This window comes from Python bivittatus, unplaced genomic scaffold, assembly GCF_059951505.1.
Source record: "Python bivittatus isolate LINGU-HERP-01145 unplaced genomic scaffold, Pbiv_v1 ctg000020_np1212, whole genome shotgun sequence".
Lineage (NCBI taxonomy): Eukaryota > Metazoa > Chordata > Lepidosauria > Squamata > Pythonidae > Python > Python bivittatus.
The window spans coordinates 26,428,580-26,441,922 of record NW_028277030.1 but is presented as its reverse complement, the minus strand read 5'-3'; the positions used below and the strand labels follow the sequence as shown (position 1 = coordinate 26,441,922).

Here is a 13,343-nt window from a genome sequence, read left to right as displayed (position 1 = left end):
TGAAACAGCATCACTGATTTATTTCATTCCATAGAGCTAATATAACAGAAACAAGGAAGAGGAACCTACCTTCTGTTTCCTCTTTCTAGCATTTTGTGGTTCCTCTTCTCCCTCCTCAATCAACTTCAGTGCAAGTTCTTTATTAACTTTGGGAAGTTTCTAGTGAATAAAATGAACATGGATCTCTTTAGTGTGGAATTTGGCACCTTCAAGGTATTTTCTAATCAAATGTATGAATCATCGTACAAACAACAATTGCACTGGATATATAATGAATCAGAATGTGTTAAATTATATACTAAGTGAAAAGCAAGCTCTAGTTACAACCATGCAGCTTTCCTGGATAATTTGAGAAATCCCAAACTATTTAGAAGGTGCTCATACCAGGGATTTCAGTAGGAAACATCAGGAACTTAGATCCTTCTGAGATACCCAAAGGCTTCTGAATATTTCACCAGTGGCTTAAGAAAGAACTGGATCACGCTTACTTTCACAGTAGAGCAGCACATGCTTTGGATATGAGTTAGAAGAAAGATTTCAGACTTTGCCACTGGTTTAAGGAATCCAAGTAGTAGCATTTTTTTCAAGTTCATGAAGAAGCCTGAAAAATTTTGGGATCTCTCCTCCATATTGCAAAGTGAGTTCTAAACACAACGTCCATCCATATTACAACCATTTACATTTTGCCAAGCTAGCACAAAGTAAAATTCAGGCTGTTGACTATCACCTGGTTCAAATATTATTTCTGATGAGGAAAACCCAATCTGCATAGGGGCTACCTAACTCCTCCATCCAGAATGGCCTTTTTCAGATTTCTGATCTGTGTTCTGGGGGTTGAGAGCACTAGGGTTCCTGCTAATATTCAAGCCAATGCCAATAATGCCCTTTCAGAGCTCACCACTTATCCCAGCAAGGCCAAAATCAAAAGTTCTTCTCTGGAGCAGATGAACTTGTGCTCCTTTCCTTTCAGGTACAGCAGCTTTGAAACATGCCAAATGTTTATACAGTGGAACCTTGGTTTACGAACTTAATTCATTCCGTGACTCTGGCTGCAACCCGAATTGGTCACAACCCGAAGCAAATTTCCCCATAAGGTTCAATGTAATTACCGTTAATCCATTCTGGCGTGGAGGACAGGGAGGCGGCTATTGCTTGGAGGGAGAGTCCCCCTCCCTACGACCACGTGTCAGGGGCGGAAAATGGCCACGGACCACGTGTCAGGGGCAGAAAAATGGCCGCGGACCACGTGTCAGGGGCGGAAAATGGCTGCGGACCACGTGTCGGGGTGGAAAAATGGCCGCGGACCACGTGTCAGGGGCGGAAAAATGGCCGCGGACTGTGTCATGGGAGGGAAAATGGCCGCATATCCTGTTTGTACCCCGAGGCGGAGTTCGCAAACCGAAGCAAAATTTTGCGGCCGGAGCTGGTCGTAACCCGAAAAGGTTGTTAACAGAAGCGTTCGTAACCCGAGGTTCCACTGTATATGGGAATCTCTCTCTCTCTCTCTCTCTCCCCCCCATTCTCTCTTTAATGAACCTGTCATGAAGGAACTGAACTTCATCTTTACCTTTAGCTGCACTCTTTGTGCACGTGTTTCTTCTATCTTCTGTCTAATTTTCTCCCTCCTGTATTCCTCATACGCAAAAGGATTTACCATCATTTTAACCTGTAAACGCAAAGCAATTAGGGAGAAAAAGGAAGAACTCACAAGTCATTGCATAATTCTGTCATTTGATTTAATGCTCTCTGTTATTTGCTGGACTTATATTCATGATGGCTAGCAAAAATTAGAATTAAACTAAAAATGGGACTATGTACTAATTAAACATTGCTAAAAGGTATCAGTAAAATGAAACACAGAGCAACCAACTCATTAAAAGTCATCTCATCCAGCCAGCCAAAAGCCTGCCAGAAAACAAGGACTATATCAGAAAGGGAGCTAGCCTGCATACCTTATGATACAGTCGTATGTCCATGAAAAAGCCATGCATGTATGCCCGGAGAAGTGGTGATCCAATAAGATGAGAAAGCCCTGGAAACAAAGGAGAGGTGAGGGACAGAGGGAGAGAGATACACATATTGAACCTGACCTTAATATAACATAAAATAAAAAATAAATTTCAGGGTACTTTGCAGAATACAGTTTTCTACTTTGGCATGTATGTGTGACTGTGGCTAAGATGCTGTCCTGTACAAAAATTATACATGTTACTGTTTCACAGCTATAACACCGAGAATTAGGAGGTTAGGAAAGGCTATTTAAGTGATTCAGTCCAACTCTCCAGTTTAGTACAGGGATTCAGATTAAAGCATCCCAACAGATGGCTCTCCAGCCTTAGCTTGAGCATATCCAGTGAAAGGAAGGTCACTGCTCTTTTGGTAATTGGTTCCACTGTTGACTGCTTTCATCAATGAAGCTTTATCTCACATTTGGTTAAAACCTGCCTTCCTATAACTAACTAAGATCTTCAAACCAATAGGTCTTGTACTGCACTTATTTATAAGTATGTTCTAAATAAAAATGTTTTAAAAAAAGACTAGATTTTTCAGGGTGAACCATCTTCAGGTGCTACCATCATTGGATGTCCTGAGTCCAGGGCACAAAACAAGTTACTTGGTCATTTACTTTTACATTTTTTTTGTGTACTTCACATTTTTTGAGTCAGTTTTAACTTCTGGAGATCATCTAGACAAGTCCCTAGAGTTTTCTTGGCAAGGTTTTTCAGAAGTGGTTTGCTCTTGCCTCCTTCCCAGGGCTGGGAGAAAGTGACTGGCCCAAGGTCACCCAGCTGGCTTTCATGCCTCAGGCAGGACTGGAACTCACCATCTCCCGGTTTCTAGCCTGGTGCCTTAACCACTACACCAAACTGGTTCTCTTTACATTTACTTTACATGTTACATACTGTATATATTCACTCATCTTCCCAACATTGATCCTGGGAAAGTGTTATAAACAAAGGAGCCAATGTCTTCCAAGGTGAGTCTGGCTCTTTTACACTGGATTATTTTTCAACATGGGTGCAGTCATACTGCAAAGCTCTGGAAAGCCAGAGCCATTTTCCAATGCAATAGATGGAATTTATTTCTACAGCTAAAATAAAGAGAGCAACAGAAGTGCTCTTCCTTTTGCTACCAACGTTAGCACTTGCTATGAGTTAAGAATGAGCAAAAGGAACAGCCAAGCTACAAGATGGAGGTTCTTCACCAACGTGACTTAGAGTGATCTGCTATAGATGTGGATGAAGCCAATGCACAGCACAAAGTAAGACACAAGGTTTAGGAACATCACTGTAGTGAAAAGAGAACCTTGTCCAAACCTGTTATACTGTTGAAGTCAAGTCAATACATACCAGCAAAAAATGGTATGCATTCATTTATATGGAGGAAAACGTTAAAACCTGCTCTGGGGACATCACCAGAATGTGTTGGAGATGCTTACAATTTGAGAAAGCTTTCTTCAATTACAAAAATCCCAAAAAAAGATTGTGACCAGTCACTCTCTCTCAGCCCAACTCACCTCAGAGGGTTGTTGCTATGGGGAAAATAGGAGGAGGAAGGAGAATTAGGTATGTTCACAGCCTTGAGTTATTTATAAAAATAAGAAAGGAGGGATAAAAAAATCTAAAATATGAGAATAAAAGTAAATGAACTTTTAGAAGAAATAACTTTCTAGGCACAAAAAAGTAATCTTGTGGTGCCAACATTAATACAGATTGGACTTATGATTCCAGGTCACCAACACAGACTCCCTGTAAAGTGTAAGATAACCACTTTATGTCCCTGTTATTTAGCTACAAATCTTAAGAAATGAAAATTTTAAGTATTCCTAAAATTGTAAATGCAAGGCACAAATAGATTTTTTTTTTAAAAAAACTTAGGTTTAATGTTAGTGTAAATGATATATACTTTTAAGGTTGATTTTTTAAAGCAAATATATTCCCATGTTTAACTGAGTTCCCCTAGGTAAAATATATTGCTACAGATTTATGTAGAGTTTTAACAGATTACTTCTAAATTAAACCAGTTTAATTTTCCCCAATTACCAATAAGGAATTGAGTTTCATATGCCCAAAAGACAAGCAACTTTTAAATTAGGAAATAGGTCTATCTCTTTTGCAGGAGAATTATTCCTGCAAAAATGTCAGTTACATATGTATTTCTTTTCCATAATATTATAAGATAATGAAATTGTGGCAATTAGCGATTTGAATTGGCTAATATAAACCATTCTTTCAACTTGGATCAAGGCAGAAATCAAGGCCCTCTATTTGAACTAGGAAAATAAGGAAACCATAACTGGAATCTTCTACCAAAGACCTGGGACAGGAATGCAAATGCATTTCTTCTTGGAGTACCCCGTAGCCACTAAGGTGCATCTAAGTACAGTAAAGAGAATATCTGAGATCATACCCAAAGAAAAAAGGTAAGACAAAATAAATCTTATCTACAGCAATAATAATTTACCAAGGTTTTCAAGATCTTTTCTTGTTACAAATTTATAGTCATCATAAACTGTTGTCTCTGGGTTCTCCTCCAGCTCTTCTGTCAGATTATCAAGAAATGAGCACCATTTTGGAGCAGGACCTAAAACCTGTAGATATATTATAGTTAAATGTGATGGCAAATTATTTCGGTGAAAGCCCAATGGCTGTTGATAGATCTCAAAATGATTGTTTCCATTTCCTCCCAAACGAGGGTGGCTCAGCTCTTTTCCACTGTTGATATCAATCTCTCTTCTGCTACCATGAGCACACAGTCACACCCAGTGAACCAAGATTAACTGAGTAAACTGTAATATGTACAATGCATTATCAAGGTGAATGTTGAAAGCCCTCTCTCCAGACAAAAGGAAAAAGGAAATAATGGCACCTACCGAATGGAACTTTAGATGCCCCACTCCCTTTCCAATTCTGTCGGTGGCAATAATATAGGGAGAAGGTAAACAAGACATTTCAAAAGAGAATAGCTGCTATCTAAACACCTTAGACTGCCCTACTCCACAGCAAATTGTATTTTAGGGATGCTGTGCCTACATGCTCTTCACATAATGACTAATGTAACTGTAACTAAGATTGTGTCAACCTGACAATATACAACTGTCTACACAATTCTGCTCTAGGATGAGAAAAATATGTATACAGATCAATAAAAACTGCCAGTACCAATTATACTGATACATGTTCATTACCAGGATACTTTAAGTACTTCTTTGGAATTGTTAATATAAGTTTATTTTTCAATAGGTACATGAAAAGTTGTGGGGGACCTAGAAATTATTAATGACAAAGTTTACACAACTGTGACTATAAGAATGCTCAGTATAGGAACATTCAACTTGTGTTGTCAAATGTATGACTGGCACATGTAGCTTCTTTAGCAAGAAACCTAAGTAGTGAAGTATAATTTTTCCTGATAAAACAATTTTGCTAGTTGGAGATTTGGGTTCCAATAAAGATGCATTTCATATTAGTCCTCCAGCTATTTTTTCTATCCTTCATCAACATTTCAAGGCTATGACCTGAAAACTGTAATTATAATTTTTTTCAAACACACACAGAAAACATTCTTTCAGGATTAGCTATTAAATCCTCATCTTGTAGTTGTGTTTGCCCATACTACTGACAGCTTCCTCATTAACCTACTTTCTAGTTTATTGAGAATAATGCTGTTAACCTATTCACTTTCCTTTCATTATAATTATGCCACTCTTTGTCATAGGCTTCCTTTCTTCCCCCACTAGATACACCCAAGGATTATCATTGCTACCATTCATTTTTCCCCTCTATGCTAGACAAACACAGCCCTATCAGGCTCTTTGGTTCCCTTCCTTTATTTCTCCCCTATTGCTCTTGAATACTTTCCCTATCAGTACTGTCAGAACAAGTACACCTACCCTTGCTTTTCCTTCAAACAAATCTTTCCAAAAAATACACATAAGGTCACATTTTCTCAACATTAGTTACACCATCACCTACTCTTTCTTTACTTAGGGCTGCCTAAATATGAGAAAAGAATATATGCAGGATCAGTCTGCTGACTGCAGATTACAGTATTTCCAGATTGGTTCACCATCACATGTTGGGTTTCTACCATTTTATTCATAAGCAGAGAGAGAAAGCAGAGAAGTACTATATTATTGTTCTCAACAACTCTGAAAAGACAGAGAACCTAAGTGGGCTACAGGCACCAATTTGAGCCAGTGGAGCAGCTTCAGGTGAGTGATTCTGTTAAAACTGCATTCAAGAAGGAAAGAGTTTAAACTCCCCTTCTGCCAGCAGCTATCCTGATGCTCCTTCCTTTGCTTTTTAAAAGCATGCACAGTAAATGACAAGCCACACTGAATATCACTCATTTATGGTCATTACACTGACACAGCAAACCCCAAACCTGCAGTGCAGGAACCATTCCACGTTTCTCCTCCTCCTCTCCTTTGAGCAATCAGAAGCAAAGGAGGGAAGGTCCACTGGATTTTAAACAGCTGAACAAAAGAGAGTTTCACCACCATAAGCTTGTCAAGCAGAGGTAAGAAAACCTGTTTCAACTAAAATGTTGTGTTCTACACAACTATTAAAGGACTTCTATTCTCCTTTCTGTCTGATCACCTTCTTCAGTCTCTGTTTCTGCTTTTGTCTCCTTCTCCTCAAAAAGAAATCCAAGGGGAGGGAGGAGAAAAAAAAGAAAATAAAGGTGGTGGGGTTTTTTTTCCAGACCACTGTAGGTCTGGACATGAATCCATTGCTGGCCTCTACCCCACTGACTGATACCATATCAGCCTTCTCCAATCAGGTTGCCACACCAGGCTGAGAGTTACACTGCAACACACTGGGAAGGCTACACTAAGTGTCCAACAGAAAGTCAGTGGACCATCATGAAATTCTGTCTAGAATTGTGGTGTGGACTATGGGCACAATCTTAAAAATAAGGCTTCCCGTGGATCTTCCCATGGACAAACAGCTTTTTTCCATGAATGTCCTGCTTTGAGATGCTGCCCAAACAAAGCATAATGTGTACTATTCTATTTCTGTGCTAATGTTGACCAGCCTAGGGATTTTTAAAATTATTATTAATCCAGACCAATTCAGCATCATTCTTTATGTGTCACCCTTCAATATTCCAGAATCTTGTTCTGATTTCTTTCCTCAGTCACTGTTAATTACTATGAGGATTAAGGATACATTTGCTTAGTCTTATGAGCAAGTTGCTCCAAGGAAAAGAAAGCATGAGAACGCCAAATAACAAGCAAGCTCTGCAAGAGATAATTTTAATTCATTTCCTTCTTGCTGTGCATTTTTAATTTCTCTTCTCTTCAGGTGGGGAAAGAGTTGTCTGTAACTCCTTGAACATCCCTGTGGCAAGATTCTCTAATTCTGAAGCTTGCTCATTTCTAAGGCCAGATATTTAATACAGTTTGAGTCATCTATATTACAAGAGAGAACAAATGCCAAGGTTATTCATACATACAATGGTGAAAGAAAGTTCATGAACATTTAAAACATCCATAATCTTGCAATACTGTGACCTACAATGTGATGTGAGCTTCATCTAAGTCTCATTAAGAGATCAAGAGATTCTGGTTAAATAAACAACACAGGATACTGTCACATCTTTTTACAGAACACACTGAGCCAATATTCACTGTCTTTGTTCAGAAAAAAATTGGGGGAACCTCCTTTGGCAGCAATAGCTTCACCCCAATGTCTCCAGTATCTATTGATCAATCCTTTAATATCAACTTGGAGGTATTTTGGCCCATTCTTCTTTACAGACACTGCTTCAACTCACTTCAGTTTATGCCATAACATTTCAGCTGGGTTCAGGTCAGGATTCTGACTTGATCATTCCAAAATCTGACTCCATTTACCCCCTTAAGAGAGCTGATTATCCTAGGGCTTCACATACTGTTTCTAATTAAGGAAGTAAATATTAGGTCAGTATGTTCAATTAAGGGATGACACAGTACACTGTTTAGGCTGGTTTGTTTAAGCAGAATTTCTTTTCTATTAATAGGATTTAGATAAAGTGGGTCATAGTACTACAGAATTACAGACAAATATAAAGGTTCAGAAACTTTCTGGTACTACTCCAAAATCATCCTGCTGCACATTTCTCCACAATAACCAACTATCACCTGCAGAGGTGCAGGTCAGTAGAAACTAATTATGATGGTGGAGGCAATCAGGATTGTTAACAGCCACACAAACCATACATTGCCTCTCCATACTCAGTACCAAATCTTGTATAATCAGACTCAACAGTGCTCTTCAATACTTGACAAGCATACTAGTCCATATATTTGGAGAAAGGATCTTCCCCCAGTTTTTCCCAGATTTGGAAGGATGCATTATATTGTAGGAATATGCCAGTTTTTCCTAGAGATCTGAATGCAAAAGCAGTTGCCTATAATTTCCAAATATTCCTACAAAAATCCTTCTTGTACCTAAGTCTACAATTACTTTGTAAAACAGCAGAAAGGCCACTGTTAAAATGGTCTTCTAGCCAAACTATGATATGTCACTAAATTAGACTGTCATATTGGTCACAGAAATTAATATCTGTCCTTCCCAGTAGGTATAACTACCCAATGCCCTTTTGTTGTTAAAATCTAGAGGTGGAGGTACAATTCCATCAGCTCAAGTGATGGCATAGTGAGGACCACACTCCATAATGGATGGGATCAGGATCTCTTGTAAGGGTCAAGGTAGCTATCTCACTTTATATCTACCCAACCACACACATACACACTCCCCCCCAAAAAAGTGGGGGGAGGGAAATTGGCCTGAATTTTTTTGGTCTTTGCAACTCTGGAAAGACTGGGAGACTGGGGCCATAAAATGGTTGCTGCGCACCATATTTAGTTTTTTTGCTCCCCTGATCCAGTGCAGCTAAGGTAGTCCTGACCAAAGAAAGGGATTCTATTTAAGCCCAATGTGATGGGAATCCCAAAGCTGCATTGGTTAGCTACTGAAGCAGCATTTGTTTTCACAACTCTGCTGTGTTTCCTATTCTATTTCAGGATAATTATTCAAATCTTAAAATAAGGATGTCACAACAGATGGACCAGGATTAAAAACTGAACAGAATTTTTTTAAATGAAAGAATGGAAAACACATATCAAGCCAAGCCATGAACTTCCTTGTATTACTAATGATGTATTCTTCCCTCCACACAGGCATTTTCCAATATTCATCACCTGAAGCTATATCTAACAATATAAATGCCATACCTTCCTCATGCCCAGTTCCCAACCTACTCATGGGAAGTAAGTCAATTAAAAATCACATCACTCCTATTTCTGCCCCTCCTTGACATTTTAAAGTGTGTATGCAAAATCTGAGGTCCTTGAACAGAAATCCAAAAAGTGGGCAGGGCGTGGTTCATGACTCTCCCACTTCCCACCCCACAGCCTTCTCTGCTCTCCTGCCCCCACCTACCACTTTATCTTTTCCACGACCACTTCCCTTTTGGGGGGGTGGGCCCTGGCACAATGGAAGTAACATCCTTTGTCCAAGGGCCCCATGCAGCCCTCAGTAGCCTTGACTGCTATCCCCAGAATCCCTCCCCATCTTGTCAATAAACATTAGTGTTCTATGTGATAGAGGTGGGAAATTCTTAAATCCATGGAGAATAATATTAACTAGTTAATATAATTCAGTAAAACTATTAAATTAAATCATACTTATATATGTCTCTCACCCTACTCTCTTCTTTTAGTCCTGCCTACCTTGTGAAGTGCAGCCCACAACATGCTACTTAAAGCATTTCTCCTACTAGAACATTTTATGATCCTAGGAATGTCCCCTCCCATCCAGACCCACCTTGGTCCACAGTCTACTATAGTCCCTTAACTGAAGTATCTGCCTTTCACATCTGCTTATCCCACTGCTTATCAGGCACACACGGTCTCACCCCACACCCAACAGAGCGTCCAAATGTGTTAAAAGATTCTACAGGATGGTCACAAAATTACTTCCTGAGAGTCACACACTGGATGGTTTCCGTACCCATGCCCACACACGCGCATTTCCTTTGAGGCAACATGTTATGATGGGAAGTAGAGGGTTTCCTTTGTTGTGAATAAGCCAAACGTGCTACTTTTTAGACTGAAAGTACTCATCCAAAAACTGATAGGAAGCCCACATTTCCTGTTTTGTGAAGACTCAACAATTGTCTGGCAGGTTATACTTAAAAATATTGGCAGACAAACTGCAGTCCTTCACATTACCATAAGAAGACCCAGGAAAGAAGATGAAGTTTCTAGGGAAATAAAATAGTTAATGCTGTGTGTGAAATGCACAAATAAAGCAACAAGCACATTTCTTTCTAATCTATTTTTTAAAATTTATTTCTGTTTACAGCACTGGTTGGTGACAAAAGTTGATATTGGAGTATCAACTATTTTACAATTCAGTGTGACAGTGTAAGAGACAAAAAATGTCTCAATAAGCTTTGTCCACAGTGTCCCATAAGAAGTGGAAATCAAGGGTAAGTTACCAATTAACCTCAAATGACTGTAGCACTTTTTGCAAATAAACTCTGCTATAAACAAGCATGATTCTAAAAAAAGGTGCAAAACTAGAGTGCAACAGCAGGAAATCAAAACACAGAATTCCTTATTATTCAAACCATTTGCACAGCTCAACAATCCCGCAGCAATCTTTTCCATACAGTTTGAAGGAGGACTGCTCTCGGATATCCTCCTAATATCTGAAAATCTAGTCACATCCTATTTATGAAAAAGCATTCAAGCAATGTATTCACAGGAACAGATTGTCTCTAATGGTAGCCTGCTCCCAACCCCCTTGTTAAAAGTGTAAGAGGCCCACCTGAACATATTTTGGTACATGTATGGGGTAGAAGAGATGCAAGAGGAAAGCCCTGTGATGTGACTGGAGGTCCTCTTATGTAAAGCTGTATGTAATCTAAAGTCAACCTGGGCCTTTCTTCAGAATGCACCCCAGATTTCTGACCTTGAATCTGGCCTATGACGCTTTAAAATGTTTTGCCTTAATGAATTTCTCATTTGCATTAACTTGGATTATCCAGGATGAGCAACAACCTTTAGAAACATATGAACAAAAATATATAACTATGTAACTAAAGGCCAGTCATCCAATTAAATAAATCTAAGCAAATTAATTGAATCACTTTCAGTTCATTAATTTGCATTAATATAAGTGTACATAAGAATTCTGAAGGAAAGAAAGTACACCTTGTTTTTTAAATGCCCAATGAACATGTACTAACATTTCCACCAATTTCTAAGATAGTTCTTATCATTCATGTTTTTAAAGGACTATTATTTAATTAATTGAGTTACTTTTTTTTAATCAAGTATGGTATGCACTTTTTGTTCAGAGTGAATAAAGCCAAGATGCTTGTTATGTATGTGGTATAGGTGGCAGAAAGTTGTCTTCATTTAAGTTAGAATATATCTAAGAAAACCAAGTATGATAGGTATGGCTCCAGGCCAAATAAATGCAAATGGATTTTCTAATCCAAAACTGCAGTGTTTTGAGGGATTCCATAGTACTGTTTTTTTTAAAAAATATATTATTATGAGACTGGCAATCCTAAAATGTTTTCAAGATTTCACAAAGTTCAGTAAACAGAAATGCACTCAGGATGTCTAAACACAACTACCCCAATATAATTTGGCAACAAATAGCACCTCCTTTTCCTACAAATGTTTCTTTGCATATAATATGAAACTTAGACTGAATGGATGGTTTATTTTCCTCCCTTCTCTGCCAGCATGCTTGAGATGAATATTCTCTCATTAAAACACTGCATGGCCTTAACTGTACTAGTTCTGCAACCCAAATTGCATTTTGGATTCATAATTGGATTCATACAACATCCATTCTCCACCCAACTCAGACAACACAAGCTATATAAAAAATAGGCTTTCCTCAGCAGTTTGTGAAGTGGGTTGGGAATTTCCCCCCCTCCCCCCCAAAAAATCCCATAAGCATGCCTTGAGTCCTTGGCTATTAGATTAGATCAGTGTTTCTCAAGCTTGGCAACTTTAAGTTTCCTCTTTGCTGGCTGGGGAATTCTGGGAGTTGAAGTCCACACATCTTAAAGTCGCTAAACTTGAGGAACACTGGATTAGATGATCTAAATATGCTGCAAATGAATCTCCCTTTGAATACTTCCAGAGGGTTTAAATAATCCTAAATGCAGCTACTAAGCTGTTATCCGATATGCGACATTCAGACTATATTATTCCATTGTTAATCCAACACTATTATTATTGTTGTTGTGGTCAGCCACCCAGAGTTGTGTTTCATAAGATGGGCAGCCATTAAAATAAATAAACCAACAAATAATTGGCTATCTCAATTCAAAATGCAGAGGCTAAAATTGTTTATTTCGTTTATTTATTTAATTAATTGAATGTGTTATGGCTGCCCACTTCAATAGCCTCTGGGCGGCTTACAGAATCCAAAACATGGTTAAACAGAGTTAAAAATATAAACAAGGCAGTCAGGACTGAAAACAGCCACAATGATAAAAATATGACAGCCCCCCACAAAAACACATTAACCCCAGGCCTGGGAACAAAGCCAGGTTTTAAGGGCTTTCTGGAACCCCAGAAGAGTGGATGCCATTCGTATCTCTGGGGGGGATGCTATTCCAGAGGGTGGGGTAGCACCTGAGAAGGCACACTTCCTTGGTCCCACAAGATGACAACGTTTAATACAAGGGACCTGGAGCACAGCCACTCTGTCTGAATGTAGCGAGGGGGCAGAAACAATTTGAGATAGGTGGTCCCTCAGATAACCAACCAACCCCTAAAATGATTTGATAGTGGTCTCTCTAGATCATGTTTGTGTGAAATGTGGAAAGTGGGATGTCAAATAGAGACTTCTGGTTGTGATCTTACATTTTTCAACTACTTCCCCATAGGGTCCAATAAGCTATATTCAATGTCACAATAAACAATGGATGGTCTTGACAAGATCAACCATAGAGAGCTCAGGTTTGCACGCACCTCTAGATCTCTTCTCAGGAGTAGCAGCAAAAACAGAGAACAGAAGCTTCCAATTTGTTTTTTATTCAAAGATGGGGAAGTGCATGAGCCCAAAATATGCTTTTCATTTCCATTACAACTAACTCATGGTTGCTAAGCAGCTATTCATTATAACTGACTCTCAGTTAGCTGTATCATTGGTTTCAACTTATCTTCTTATATTTTTTTTAATTTTGATCCCAAATCTAACAGTTGGGCAGACTTCAGGTGCTCCTAATTTTGAACAGAAACCCCACTCTTTCTCCCTCTTCCAGTGGATTTCCCAGTGTTGCTTACCCACAATTGAATTGCCAAGACTAAATTCAGCATC

General features: G+C 38.8%; 1 protein-coding gene across 1 annotated transcript in view; it reads right to left on the bottom strand.

The window, feature by feature from the left end:
• Positions 1–13,343, bottom strand: part of NOL10 (nucleolar protein 10) — a 47,780-nt gene that overhangs the window by 8,728 nt on the left and 25,709 nt on the right. Inside the window, exons 14-17 of the mRNA XM_007423598.4 lie at positions 4,465–4,591; positions 1,953–2,032; positions 1,568–1,666; positions 70–159 (exon numbers count right to left, since the gene is read on the bottom strand). Of these exons, the coding sequence (XP_007423660.1) occupies positions 70–159; positions 1,568–1,666; positions 1,953–2,032; positions 4,465–4,591 (396 nt within the window). The remainder of the gene's footprint in view (positions 1–69; positions 160–1,567; positions 1,667–1,952; positions 2,033–4,464; positions 4,592–13,343) is intronic.